This window comes from Sceloporus undulatus, chromosome 4, assembly GCF_019175285.1.
Source record: "Sceloporus undulatus isolate JIND9_A2432 ecotype Alabama chromosome 4, SceUnd_v1.1, whole genome shotgun sequence".
Lineage (NCBI taxonomy): Eukaryota > Metazoa > Chordata > Lepidosauria > Squamata > Phrynosomatidae > Sceloporus > Sceloporus undulatus.
Window position 1 is genome coordinate 249,332,329 of NC_056525.1, and position 14,426 is coordinate 249,346,754.

The 14,426-nt window shown below is 47.5% G+C and overlaps 2 protein-coding genes across 6 annotated transcripts in view; one reads left to right on the forward strand and one right to left on the reverse strand.

The window, feature by feature from the left end:
• Positions 1-317: 317 nt before the first annotated feature.
• Positions 318-12,281, forward strand: VPS28 (VPS28 subunit of ESCRT-I). 3 transcript variants are annotated; one of them, XM_042463054.1, is made up of 11 exons: positions 318-410; positions 1,030-1,086; positions 2,530-2,615; positions 4,127-4,155; positions 4,661-4,698; positions 5,188-5,277; positions 6,893-6,998; positions 7,305-7,406; positions 8,057-8,110; positions 9,672-9,763; positions 11,746-12,281. In XM_042463054.1, exons 3-11 carry the CDS (start codon positions 2,579-2,581, stop codon positions 11,861-11,863), a joined length of 666 nt encoding a protein of 221 aa, XP_042318988.1. In that variant the 5' UTR covers positions 318-410; positions 1,030-1,086; positions 2,530-2,578; the 3' UTR covers positions 11,864-12,281. The 3 variants fall into 3 exon arrangements, with proteins under 3 accessions (XP_042318988.1, XP_042318989.1, XP_042318987.1); XM_042463055.1 differs by having other exon boundaries at positions 338-410; positions 1,027-1,086; XM_042463053.1 differs by lacking the exon at positions 318-410 and adding an exon at positions 417-832.
• Positions 12,282-12,457: 176 nt separating this feature from the next.
• Positions 12,458-14,426, reverse strand: part of TONSL (tonsoku like, DNA repair protein) — a 37,696-nt gene continuing 35,727 nt past the window's right edge. For all 3 annotated transcript variants that reach the window (XM_042463052.1, XM_042463050.1, XM_042463049.1), the window contains 2 exons: positions 14,019-14,152; positions 12,458-13,205 (listed from right to left, as the gene is read on the reverse strand). In XM_042463052.1, the coding sequence (XP_042318986.1) occupies positions 13,012-13,205; positions 14,019-14,152 (328 nt within the window). In that variant the 3' untranslated portion in view covers positions 12,458-13,011. The remainder of the gene's footprint in view (positions 13,206-14,018; positions 14,153-14,426) is intronic.

The window sequence follows — 14,426 nt, forward strand, 5'->3', positions numbered from 1 at the left end:
CTCTTCCAACTCTATGAGTCATTGAATTACTCATATGGTGTCAGGATTCATAGAGTTGGAAGAGACCCCAAGAAGGGCCCTGATCCAGCCCAGCCCCCTTCTCCCCGCAGGGAAGACGCCAGCATCATCCCCAAAGCACTCTCAACAGGTGGCCACAGGGGACTCGGAAGCACGCCTCTTTCCCCGAGCGAGGAGCTCTACTATTATAGGTTTAGGCTCCGACGCGCTCCTCTGACGCTCTTTCCAATCGAGCGACGAGTGGGCGAGGGGTTAGTGCTGAGGCATTGCGGGTCGATCCGCCGAGCTATCGATGAGCCCCCGGACGCCATTTTCCCGGAAGCCGGAAGTAGCAAAAGACAGAGGAGGCAGCGACGGAGAAGGAAGAGGAGGAGGAGGAGGAGGCGAGTGAGGTGAGTCTGGCAAGGGCCCGCTTTGGGGGGCCTCTCGGGGGCATAAAAAGCGCTGGAACTGGAATCCTCGCCCAGGATGCCCCCAAAGAGCACCCGAACCAGCCTTATGGGGTTGAATCCACTGCCAGGGAATCCTGGGAGTTGTAGTTTCTTGCGGCACCAGAGCTGCCTGACAGAGGAGGCTAGATGTCTCACGAAAAAAAACTACAGTTCCCAGAATTCCCTGGCAGTTAAAGCGGTCTCAAAGTGGATTGATTCTCCAGTGTGAATGATAATAATAATCATAAATAACAACAATGCAGTATTTATATCCCCCTTTTCCCCAAAACTGGCTTCAAGATTAAAAGCAGAATAAGGTTCCTCCGCGGAGAGAAAGCGTCGCAGAAGGAGAGGATGCAGCCTAAAAGATTAATGATTGATTGGTATTTATTTATTTATTAATAAATAGTTTCTGTTTTCTATGACTGCCTGCTGTTTCTGTGTATTTTGTAGATTGCAGGACATTGGCAGGTTTCATATATAGTGTATTGACTGGCCATCTGGGTTTACGGCGCGATAGAAATAAACTACAATAATAACAATAACATTTCCGTTTATATTCCTCCTTTCTCCCCGGAAGGAACACAAAGCGCTCACAAGGAAACCGTTGGGAATCCCAAAACAATTCAAGACAAAGGTAAGAGTCTTGAAAAGGCAAAAGAGCCCCAAAAGCCGCCATTTAGGACTTCCGGAGAGTAAGAGCAGTTTGACAGCGGAGGACCCTCCTTCTTGGAGGCTTTGGTGGAGTCTCCTTCTTTGGAGGCTGGATGTCCATCGGGATGCTTCGGCTGAGAGTTCCTGCATGGCAGAATAGGATAGTCCTTTTGGGGTCTCTTCCAACTCTGATTCCACAATATGGCCGTAGTAGGACAGCCTCAATGTGGCCATTTTGGCTTCTGCCTTGCTCCATGGAGCTCCCCTTCAGAAACAGTAAAATAAAGACTTTGTTTTTTACCCCGCTCTCTGTCAGGAAGGCAACTGAGGTGGCTTACAATTAAAAAGGGAGCATACACACCCCATAACCCAAATATTCCCTCCCTCCCCTAAAAGAGCAGTTGAACAGGTTAAACATTAAAAACAGTACATTGTAATGACCAGAGGCGGGCGAATGGGGCTGCGGAGAGGGAGGGGGAAGGATTGAACTGTGGCAGGGTTTGCTATTCAGGGAAGGCCTGCCGGAAGAGATCCGTCTTGACAGCATTTTTAAAGCTGTCCAAGATGGTAATATGATGGATCTCCTCCGGAAGGCCATTCCATAATCTGGGAACGGTTGAAGAGAAGGTCTTCTAGGTGGTTGCGGTCCATCTGGTCTTTATAGGCTGCAATAAATTCTTCCCAGAGGACCTAAGTGTACAGGCAGATTATACAGAAGAAGGTGATCCCTTAAATAGGTTAGATCCAAGCCATGTAGGGCTTTAAAGGTCATTACCGACGCCTTGGAAACTAATAGGCAGCCAGTGAAATCATTTCAGGATGGGTGTTACATGGTCATTCCTAGGTCTCCCAGTGACCAGCCTGGCTGCCATATTTTGAACTAACTGGAGTTTCCATTCTAGGCACAAGGGTAGCCCCAGGTAGAGCGCATTGCAGAAGTCGAGTCGTGAGGTTACCAGCGCATGTACCACAGTTTCTAGGTCCCTCGGTTCCAGGAAAGGACGCAGCTGGTGAATCAGCCAAAGCTGATAGCAGACACTCTTCTGTTCGTCCATCTTTCTGTGGTGGTTGTTAAAAAGAGACCTTCTCCCAGATTGCTTGCCGCAGAGCTGCCTGACAGGGAATGGCAATAGCAAGTACATTTCTGTACCGCTTATCAGTACACTTAAGCACTCCCTAAGTGGTTTACAAAGTGTAAGCTAATTGCTCCCAACAAGCTGGGGACTCGTTTTAATGACTCCCTCGGAAGGATGCAAGCCTGAGTCAAGCTTGAGGCCTTTTTGCTGGTATTGAACTCACAACCTTATAGTTTGCGAGTAAGTGGCTGCAGTACAGGCATTTGGCCACTGTGTCACCAGGGAAGGCCTTGCGCAGGGTGCAGCCGCTCAAAGGGCATCTCCCTATGACTTTCCTCTTCCTCTCACAGGTTCTGTGCATGTCGCGTGTCCAGATCCGTGTTACAGAGAGAAGGAAGCATGTTCCATGGAATCCCAGCAAACCCAGGGATGGGAGGTGAGTCCTGCAGCATCTGCTGCTGTTACATCTCTGCTTATCCCAGGATTCTGGACCAGAGGATCAGCTTGGATGGAACCCTGTTAGTGACTTATGCATACATAAGTGCAGCTTATACGTGTATGAATCCTCTTTTGCATGTGATGCCAGAGAGCTGTTCTCTCCTCTTGTTCTCCAGCCAAAAAAATCTCCTACACCAGCAGCTTTGAAGACCTGGAAGGGGCCTTTGCTTCTGCTCCTCACCAGAGAAAGGAGATGATTCAAGCCATGAAGATCTGGCTGCTCTGGTCTCTTGAGGGAAGGAAAAAGGGGTTGCACTCGTTTGATGATACACCTCCATTTATCCTCAAAGAAACAGACCAGCTGTTTCGCCATGGTCCAGATCACCTTCTGCCCTTCCCCACCCCACTGGTAGGAGCCTATCCTGGGCAGTGGAAGGACATGGAAGTGTGTGCGCAGAGCTTTGTGCACATACAGGATCGCAGCCAGGAGTGGATAACTATGTTGGATTCTTAGAGCAGAATCCTGTTAGTGGCCTACATGCATGCAAGTGTGCCTTTGTGCGCATATGTCTATTTTTGGATGGGATGCAGGGGATTATTTGGTAGCCCTTTTCACCCCCTCCCAAACCTCCCCCTGAGAGAGACCGTTCTTCTTGGCGATGGGGAGAGGAGGGAGGCAGTCCAGAAGAAGAAGCAGCTAGTGTTTTTTCCAAAGGGATTCTGCACTCCTTACACCTGAATTTCCTTTCCCCCTGAGCCCTGGCCAGCTGCATCTTCCTCCTCTGAAATTCATCTCAACATCAGGAGGAACTTCTTGACAGTAAGAGCTGTTTGACAATGGAACACATTCCCTTGGAGACTGTGATGGAGTCTCCTTCGTTGGAAGTCTTTAAACAGAGTCTGGATGGCCATCTCTCAATGGGATGCTTCGATTGTGAGTTCCTGCATGGCAGAATGAGGTTGGACTGGATGGCCCTTGGGGTCTCTTCCAACTCTATGATTCCTCATAAGTAAGGAGAGGCATCTCAGGGCTTGACAGCAGAGTCTTTCTCTCTGCCACCTTGTCAAGCCCTGAGATGCTGCTCCTTACTTTTGAAGAGGGAAGGAAAGCATTTCAGAGGAGAAAGATGCAGCTGGCCTGGGCTCAGGGGGCATGGAAAGCCAAGTGTGTGCTCAAATGGAGTGCAGCATCCCTTTGGAAACAAAACTGCATTGGGCGGGCCTTACATTTCACCTACTCTTCACCTGTGTGATGTAGGATGCCTTGCGTTCTTGTCTGCAGTATTTTAAGACATCTGGACATTTTAGCAATGTACAGTGTAGCATGGCATTGGTTCAATGCTACCTGGTGGGATGAAGCTTGAAACCTTCTCTGATGTTGACTGTCCTCTTTGCACTCTTTTACACAGCTACTGGGGGAGAACTGTGTGGGTTTTCTCACAAGCGTATGATTCGGGGGTCACTTGAACTGTGTCAGATCACACCCTTTCTGTTCTTTTGTCTTTTCAGCCCCAGCAAATAAGCCAGAATTGTACGAGGCAAGTAGCGTTTGGATTGTTTGTGGTTTTGGTAACAATCAGTAATTCCCTCCTAATAGAATTGGGAGGTACAGGGCTGTGGGGTGGAGATGTCAACCTCCTTGCAGTCACAAAGGCTGTTTCCAGGAGTGGACTTTCCAGAAGGCAAGGCCAGCAACATAATTCACTGGCTTTTTGTGGGTTTTTTGGGCTTCATGGCCATGTTCTAGAAGAGTTTCTTCCTGACGTTTCGCCAGCATCTGTGGCAGGCATCTTCAGAATCTTCTCTGAAGATACTAGCCACAGATGGTGAAAGATCAGGAAGAAACTCTTCTAGAACATGGCCACGAAGCCCGAAAAACCCACAAAAAACTATGGATGCTGGCCATGAAAGCCTCCGACTTCACATAATTCACTGGGCTCCCCTCCAGTGCTGACCTTAAGAAGGCATTTGGAGTTCCCTCAGCTCTTGATCCCAAGATTGTCTTCTTCCTGTTGACTCTAACTTTGCCCTCTTCTTTTGCAGGAAGTGAAGCTGTACAAGAATGCCAGGGAGCGAGAAAAGTGAGTCTCTTTCTCAGGAACACTCAACTGTTGTTTGTGTAGTTGCAAATGGCACCAGTTATGGGTCACTTTGTTGGGGCAGCACACTCAATCCTGGATTGGTGGTGGGGGGTCTCAGTTGCTCAGTCTGTCTTGATTCATTTCTGGTGGGACTGGGAAAATGTGGTCCTCCAGATATTTTGGACTTCAACTCCCAGAAGCCCTGATTAGCATAGCTGGTGGCTGGGAAATGACCATCCAAAAAATCTGGATGACCATAACATTGTCACCCCTGTAAGTCTGGGAACATGCACCTTAAATATTTGCCATAGATCATGGCAGAAAAGGAGGTCATGAGAGGCCATGGGTTTGCTGTGTTGCTGCATTCCACAACTTGCCAAATTCAGCCCTGAACAAGAGTGAGGCATCTGGCAGGGGTCCTCTCTCCCAGCAGGGCCTCTTTTTCTCAAGCTTGGCCCTTCCTGATTGTTTTGCTCTCTTTGGTTTCAGATACGACAACATGGCTGAACTGTTTGCTGTGGTGAAGACAATGCAAGCCCTAGAGAAGGCGTACATCAAGGACTGTGTCACCCCCAGCGAGTGAGTGGCAGGGCAGCGGGGGGAAAGTGGCCTTCCCCCTTCACCGCTATAAGGGCATCTCCCCCAAGGTGTCCAGGGAAAAATGAGAATTGGGGAGGGAGAGACAAGCACAGAGTAGTGGCTCTGGAGGGTTAAGAGGCTAGAGATTAAATGTGTTGTGGGCCTTGAGTATCTGCTGGGCTTTGGTTCCAGGACCCCATGGATACCAAAATCCATGGATGTTCAAGTCCCATTAAATAGTGGCATACTGAAATGGCGTCCCCTATATAAAACAGCAAAACCAAGGTTTGCTATTTGGAGTTTATACTTTTTAAAAAAAATATTTTCAAGCAGTGGATGCTTGAATCCATGAATAAAGAATCTGTGGGCATGGAAGACCAACTTGTACTGTTACTTACTGCTGCTTGAGCATGCACAAAAAGCCCTCTGAAGCGAAGGGTCTGTGGACTTCCCATAGATAATAACCTCAGTAACTAAATACAGTGGGTCCTCTGTAGCCACTGGGGTTTGGTTCCAAGACAACCCCCCTATCAGTACCAAAATACATGGATGCTCAAGTCCCATTATATACAATAGAGTTTTAGAATGGTATCTCTTTTCTAAAGGGCCAGCATAGTGTAGTTGGTGTAGCATGGCTTGAATGTTGGAATAGGACACTGGGAGACCAGGGTTTGAATCCTGGCACAGCTATGCAAACCCACTGGGTGACCCTGGGCAGCTCACACTCTCTCACCCTCAGAGGATGGCAATGGCAAACCCTCTCTGAAGAAACTTGCCGCAAAAAACCCATGATAGGTTCACCTTAGGGTTGCCATAAGTCAGAAATGATTTGAAGGCACACACCGTAGAATCATAAAATCCTAGAGTTGGAAGAGACCCCAAGGGCCATCCAGTCCAATCCCATTCTGCCATGCAGAAACTCCCAATCAGAGCATCCCCGACAGATGGCCATCCAGCCTCTGTTTAAAGACCTCCAGGGAAGGAGACTTGAAGTTCCTTCTAATGTTGAGGTGGAATCTCTTTTCCTGTAACTTGCATCCATTGCTCTGTGCCCTATTATCTGGAGCAGCAGAAAACAAGCTTGCTCCCTCCTCAATATGACACCCCTTCAAATATTTAAACAGGGCTATCATGTCACCTCTTAACCTTCTGTTCTCCAGGCAAAACATTCCCAGCTCCTTAAGTCGCTCCTCATAGGACATGGTTTCCAGACCCTTCACCATCTTAGTTGCCCTCCTTTGGACACACTCCAGTTTCTCCACATCCTTTTTGAACAAGAAATCATATATATAATGGCAAGGTTTGCTCTTGAGAATTTTGAGAGGGGAATATTTTCAAGCCATGGATGTAGAATCCATGGATGCAGAGGGCCAACTGCAAGAGTGTCATCTCTAGAGGTAGGCATTACTCTGAATACCAGTTGATGGGACACAGATGTGAAGTAGATGGGTTTTGCAACCATTCTTCACTCTTTTCTAGCAGTGACTGGCATCTGCTGCATGACATTTGTGGAGAAATGGGAAAACAGTGGCTGTTGGTGGAGAAAAAAACTATTGGGTTGGGGCTATGCTTCACCTCTTGCCAGCTCCTCCTCATCTGTCCTTTGCTTTTCCAGGTACACTGCGGCCTGTTCTCGTCTCCTTGTCCAGTATAAAGCTGCATTCAAGCAGGTCCAAGGCTTGGAAATCAATTCTATTGATGACTTTTGCCGCAAGTTTCGGGTAAGCCAATATTAACGGGGTGGGGATGGGGTATTGGGACAGAGACCCTTCATGAAGAGGGATGGGGGTCTAGGTTTTGCTGTGGTGCTGTTGGCAAAGCTGGATTCTCTTCTCTGGATGCAAACAGCTGAGGAGATCCAGTTCTTTATCTGCACCACCTTTGAGTGGAGGTGGACCTTGCTCCTTCCAGTTCTTGGCCTTTCTTTCTGCATATGAGATTAGATCCTAGATTTAATAGCTGGGAGGAATCTCTGAGGATTGTTGCAGTTTTACCTTCACTCCTTTTCACTGTTTGCCTTCTTGTAGCTTGATTGTCCGCTGGCCATGGAGAGGATCAAGGAGGACCGGCCAATCACCATCAAAGACGACAAAGGCAACCTCAACCGCTGCATTGCAGATATTGTATCGGTAGGTTGTGGGCAGGGTTTGACTCTAACTCTGGAGATCAGTGTTCGAACCCCCGCTCTGCCATGGAAACCCACTAGGTGACCTTGGGCAAGTTTTACACTCTCTCAAAGGAAGGTAATGGCAAAGCCCCTCTGAACAAATCTTGCCAAGAAAACCCCATCATCATGTTGAAATGACTTGACACAACAAAACAAAGGTTGTGAGGACAGAACCAGCATAGTGGGAGTGGGAGATCAGGCCTTAGTCTCTGTTCAACCTCTGATGACCCTGGAATAGTTGAGGAGGTCAGTGGTAAACCTCTGAATAAATTATTTTATCGGGGACAGTGTGGCCTGAGTGGTCTGAGTGCTGGACTAGGACTCTGGGAGACCTGGCTCTCAATCCCTCCCAGGCATGGAAAGCCCCTGGGTGACCTAGAGAAGTCACTCTCTCTCAGCCTCACATTAGGGCAGTGGCAAACTTCCTCTGAATAAACCTGGCCAAGAAAACCCTGGGAGAAGGTTTCCATAAACCTTTAGAGCTGACTTGAAGGCACATAGCAAATAACTGAAGTTATTTGCAAAGCTAGACGTCCTTTCCACCCAAGTATTTTTTTATGCCTCTGCTTTCTGTTTTGTCTGAACTGAGAAGCCTTTTTCCTGCACTTTCAGCTCTTTATCACTGTGATGGATAAGCTGCGCTTGGAAATTCGGGCCATGGATGAGGTGAGTAACTGAGGAAGGAGCCTCTTGCATCAGCAAGCACTTGGTCAGGCTGCTGGCAAAATGAACGAGGGGCAGCTTTAAAACCTCCAGGTGTCATTTGTAGCTTCTGCCTCTGAACACTGCAGCCTTGTTTGGCAGGTGCCCTTCTTCCAATGTATGGGTATGCAACAAGTTCTGAAAAGGCAACAGAAGCTGTAATCCTGCATTAGGAGATGTATGTATGGCACCTTGTTACATCTCCTGCTTTTACCCTCCCAAAAGCCCACCTTTTAAGTGAAGTTGGAGAGCAGGGCGGTGGGATCAGTAGAGATGTATCTAGCTGTTTCCATGTAGCTGGACACAGTGTGTATGACAGGCATCCACGGGAATCTCCAGTGGTCACTGGGCAGTCTCTGCAGCCCATCCAGTGAGAAGACAGCTGGATGCGTCTCTGTTGACTCTCTTGATCTCCAAGAACAAAAGTGGCCATGCTAGTGGGAAGCTGGGATGCTTAAAAGGTGGGCTCTGGGTGCGTATGTGATCACTGGTTGATTGGTACATAATTCTAAACTCTGCAGTGACCAAAAGGTGGGCTACAGTAGCACAAGTTGGACTAGCACTACTGCGACTGAGAATGCCAGCCATAGGATAAACTAGCTGTGATGTGTGTGTTAGGGTTAGGGAGGGCTTGGGATATAATAAAACAGGCTGTTATTGTATTTTATGGACATTTTTAGTGTAAGTCGCTTTGCTGGTTTGGAGAAGCGGTATATAAATAAAATTTATTATTATTATTCCCAAGAGAATGGGGTGGCTGCCATCTGCTCCCGAGTCATTTGTTCCTGCTGGGGTTTATAGATAAGATTCACAGGATCTCATATTCAATCTAGGAAGCTGTCAGTCAGTCCTTGGCCCATCTAGCCCAGTACTATGTAATCTTGGGTCAATTGACTTGGACTTAAGTTGCTTCAGTCAGTTGACTTGGGCTTGGCTTGAAAAAAATGAGACAATGACTTGAGACTTGTATATTTTTAGTGACTGACTTCCTGGTGCCCTTCACTTTGAGCAGCAGAAGGGAACAGCAGATGTGTTAGGCAATGGGTCTTGAGGCGGAAGGATCCTTCTAAAGCTTCTCAGGAGGCTCCTCGGATGTGCAGCAGGACAGGCTGCTGAGCCTGTCTCAAATGCATTGCCTCACACATTTGCTGCTCCGTCTGAGAGACACACTCTGCCTTTGTTGGCTCTGACTTGAGACTCAACTTGAAAGTACTTGCAAGGACTTGAGACTTGAAGACAGTGACTTAAGACTTTGACTGAAAGACTTGAATACATCACAGCTACCAACTCTAACTGGCAGCATAGCAGCATCTCTAGGAGAGGGAGGAGTCTTTGTGGTCCTCTGTGGCAGTGCTGTCAGGAATTGAATCCAGGTCCTTGTACATGTACTCTCCCACCAAGTTGTAGCCTACAAGGAATTCAACTTGGCTTTTAGAAATTAACTGTAGGAACCTCTCCCCTGAGCCATGCTTTGAGCAGTGAGGGAGAATAGTCAGCTGAGTTTGCCATTTCTTCTCTTCCTCAGATCCAACCCGACCTCCGGGAACTGATGGAGACCATGAACCGCATGAGTCACTTGCCCCCAGACTTTGAAGGACGACAGAAAGTTAACCAGTGGTGAGTGTTTTCCTCTTGGAGATAAATGGTCCCTCCAATCTGCAATAACCTTTACATATTCTGCTTCTCCTAGTTGTCCAAGCATTCTGCATTCATAAATGTGGCATCCTGTTACTGGCATAGCAGGGTGTGAATCCAATTTATACCTGCATGTCTTCCCCTTGGTCAATGTGGAGGTCAGAATTGTCCTTTGCACAATGACCTCCCATCTGACAACCCACCTTCCTCATGTCCTCCCAGCCATGTAGTAGCCCAGTGGAAAGCATGGGACAGCTGAGAAGAATCTGGCTATGGGACTTCAGCCTGACATAAAACAGCGAGGACACGATGCCATCATACATCTGGTCATAATCACATAGCAAGATGCTTCTCAATGGCCACTGCATCGTCACTGGCTTATGTGTCTCCTGTTGCTGGGTATTCATAGAATCCTAGAGTTGGAAGAGATCCCAAGGGCCATCCAGTCCAACCCCCTGCCATGCAGAAAGACACAACCAAAGCATCCCCTGTGACAGATGGCCATCCAGCCTGTTTAAAAACCTCCAAAGAGGAGACCACCACAATCTCTGAGGGAGTGTGTTCCACTGTCCAACAGCCCTTACTGTCAGGAAGTTCCTCCTAATGTTGAGGTGGAATCTCTTTTCCTGTAACTTGCACCCATTGTTCCAGGTCCTGTTCTCAGGAGCAGCAAAGAAGCTTGCTCCATCCTCAATATGACACCCCTTCAAATATTCAGACAGGGCTATCATATCACCTCTTAACCATCTTTCCTCCAAGCTAAACATCCCAGGCTCCCTAAGTCTGTCTTCATAAGGCATGGTTTCCAGACCCTTCACCATTTTGGTTGCCGTCCTCTGGACACACTCCAGCTTGTCAACATCCTTTTTGGATATTGGCCAACACCGTATGCTTCTAAAATGAAATGGGTGTCAAAATGTGCAGGCTACAGCAAATGCAGGACAGGACCAGACCATCCAAGAGAATCTGTTTCACTTCTGTCTTCAGCCAGTTTGTTTCTGGGCACAATTCAAAGTGATGGTTATGACCTATAAGGCCCTCTGAGGCTCAGGTCTAGGCTACTTGGCAGATTGCATCTCCCTGTATGAACCAGCGCTGGCCCTGAGATGATCAGGAGGGCCGCTTTGCTCAGTGCTAACAGCATTGTAAGCATGGCTGATGGGGATGTGAGAGAGGGCCTTCTCGGTGGAGGCCTCTCGACTCTGGAACTCCCTTCCCAGAGAGGACAGAATGATCCCTTCCTTGTTGCCTTTCCAGCAGCTGGCAAAGACATTTTGATTCAGACAGGCTTAAAACAAACTCTATAAAGATTGGGCCGGGGGTCCTGTACTGTTTTTAAACAACCACATGATGGTTATTCAATATTTATTTTAATTTGTTGTTTGCTGTATTTTATTGTTTGAATGTCACTGTGTATTGATATGCATTATGTTCAATTATTTTTGTAGAACATGCACCATAAGCAGGTTTATTTTATTCTATTTTTAGCTGATTGTATGTACAGCACTCTGTAAATTTACAGCGGTTTAGAAATAAAGCTTAATAACAACAATCTTTTATCTTTTTAAATTCCATTTTATTCTTTTACTGAGTGATGTTTTTAATGCTGTAGTTTAATTCTTTTTTAATTGTCACTTTTTGTATGCTTTTAACTGTATTGTTCTTTTAAATTGTGAGTCATTTTGAGTCTGTTTGAGGGGGAAAGTGGGATATAAATTATTATTATTACATTCTGGCTTCTTGGGTGCAGCTGCTACCTTGACTTACCAAGACTGGGCCATGTTTATTTGTCTGAATGATCTGAGAAGCTATTTCTGTCACTACTGGGGATTTCTCAGTTTTGTTCCACTTCCCATGAAGGCTAACAGGATTGCTAAGACCTTGGGGAAAGGGAAGAGGCAGTAAGGGTCTGGCCCTTGTCTTCTCTCGGGTTTGTAATTCAGTGTTTCTCATCCTTCTTCCAGGCTGCAGACGCTGAGTGGGATGTCAGCTTCTGACGAACTGGACGATTCTCAAGTCCGGCAGATGCTCTTTGATTTGGAGTCGGCCTACAATGCCTTCAACCGCTTTCTGCACTCGTGAGGCTGGCTCTGGGACCAGAACTGGCTCCTGGCTTAGTCAACAGTTGCCCAGATGGCCCTCTGCGGAGTAAGCAGTGCAGCAGCCGTGCCAGTGGCCACACTCCTCCTTGCCATTGCGAAGGCCGTTGAATGTACATCTCCCCTTTGCCCTCTGTGTTCAAGGACTGGAGTCCCCCCTTTTTTTGAAAAAGGGGGAGCCTTTTGTTAATGTGTAATTTTTATGCCTCTCTCACTAGTTCTTTCATTGCATAGTATTTGTCTCCACAACTGTAATTGGGGAGTGGGAATAACGTACCATGCGGGGCCAACCGCTGTGCCAGCGAACGCCTGCGTAGTACTTGTATTTATTTGGGTCTTGCTTTTGCCTCAGAGAGGCAGCCTCTACAAGGCTGAAGCAAATAAATCCTCTTTCTACAGCAGGAGAGAGTGGCCTGAGCCATGTTTTATTCCCTCCCAAACATGGAAGTTGAAGGAGAGAGTTTCATAAGAGGCAGGATACGAAAAGGCCCTGGTAGGTCTCTCCCCCCTCCATATTTCCAGAATGGGAAGTATGCTTTCAGAAGGAACAAATGTATGGAAACATTCCAATAGGCAAATCAGCAGCATCCTCATAGATCAAACATGCTAGAAAGATATGACATCTTAGCTTGCAAGGAAGAATTAAATTCAATAAATATGGAAGAGTTCAGCCGTATGAGGAGATGGGAAGCACAGAGGCCAAAAGGGCAGCTTTGTCCATGGAGGAGCGTTCCCCAAAAGCCCATGCTCTCCACTTTGCTCAAGTTCAATGTATGAGGCCTGTATGGCTCATAGTTAGAAGAAGAAGCAGGACCTGGGAGCCACAGGCTCAGGCTGAATCCCCTTCCTCCTCACAGGAGCGGTTTCATACTGTTTTCCTTTCCGATGTCTCCCTCGAAGGAGCCTACTCACTTGTCTGGCTTGCTATCACCCCTTTCTTCTGGGACTCCTGGTAGTCCAGGGACGACCTCAAGTGTAGCAGAGGATTTAGGAGTCCCAGGTCTCTTCCTCTCTCACACACGAGGTTCAGCTCAAGAATAGCAGTTCCAAAGCCTAATCCCTTCTGTGGCCAGAATCATCTGTGTGTCGCTTGTGACAAAGTCTCCATCTGTCAGGCAGAGAGTGGCACTGCTACAGACACTGGCAGAAGAGCTTGTGATGCCGTGTGATAGAGACGAAAGTGGTACCCTCTGTCCTGTGCCACAGCTCAGCAACATCCCGCTGATCGCTCTTGCTTAGGTGGCGGCTGCAGAGCTGCAGCTGGCGGACATTGGCTGAGAGCTTTGTCCAGGCAATACAGTCCAGGGGCCCCTTCACGGAACAGCCTAGGAAGGAGGCAAGCAAACAAGAAGGAACATCAGCTTAGTCTCAGTATGAAAACCTTGGGCCTCACACAACACCAGGCCAACGTGGAGACTACCAGCACTCCTTAGAGGCCTGCTACTTCTACATTCTTTAAAACCACAGCAGGGGCAGGCGCACACATGGGCTCAAAATGCACATCTGGACCTGCAACTCCACTTCTGTGACCTTGATCTCACTAGGGATGTTATGCATTGGACTAAAAATGCTCAGTTGTTTCTGCAAGGCAACCTATGTGGTGTAAGAAACCAATGGGATGTGGGACCCCAACGTCCATAAAATAATTCACATCTTCCAAAAAAGGTTTCAGCTCTGTGTCTTTGTAATGCAAGAGTCCAGGGAAGAGAGACAGGTTATGCTACAGTGGGCCCTTTGTATCCATGGATCCTTTATCCACGGAATCGCGCTTGAAAACATTTTTTAAAAGTATAAATTTCAAATAGCAAACATTGATTTTGCCATTTAATATAAGGGGCACCATTTTTCTATGTATTTAATGGGACTTGAGCAGCTACAGATTTTGATGTCCAGGAGGTTCCTGGAACCAAACCCCAGCAGATGACAAGGGCCCATTGTACTTCTTTTTCTAGCTCAGAATGGGGTTGGATTGGGGAGAGGTAAATACAGGTAGAGAGCTAAGCTCAGCAAATGTTTAGGAAGGATAAGATGCCTACAAATAAAGAGGCGGGATTCAGCCATGGTCTTCAAATATGACTACCTATGTGAAAAGCGAAGGACCCCCTGTCTAGCCAGGAAAGAATGGCTCCAGCACTTACCTGCCAAGTTGAGAAACTGGAGGCCCCGCTTCCTTTCTTCAAGGGCCAGGAGCAGTGTCCGGAGGCCTACGATGCTGATTTCGGGGTTGGCAGACAAATCCAGCGAGACTAAAGAGATGCAAATGGGGAGGCACCTGAAGAAAGGAGAAGAAATGGATTGGCTTGGTGTCCTTCATCCACACAAAGAGCCTGAGCCAAGGAAAGAACTTAGGGAATCATAGAATCGTAGAGCTGGAAGAGACCACAAGAGCCATCCAGTCCAACCCCCTGACATGCAGGAACTCTCAATCAAAGCATCCCTGACAGATGGCCATCCAGCCTCTGCTTAAAGACCTCCAAAGAAGGAGACTCCACTACACTCTGAGGGAATTTGTTCCACTGTCAAATAGCCCTTAATCTCAGGAAGTT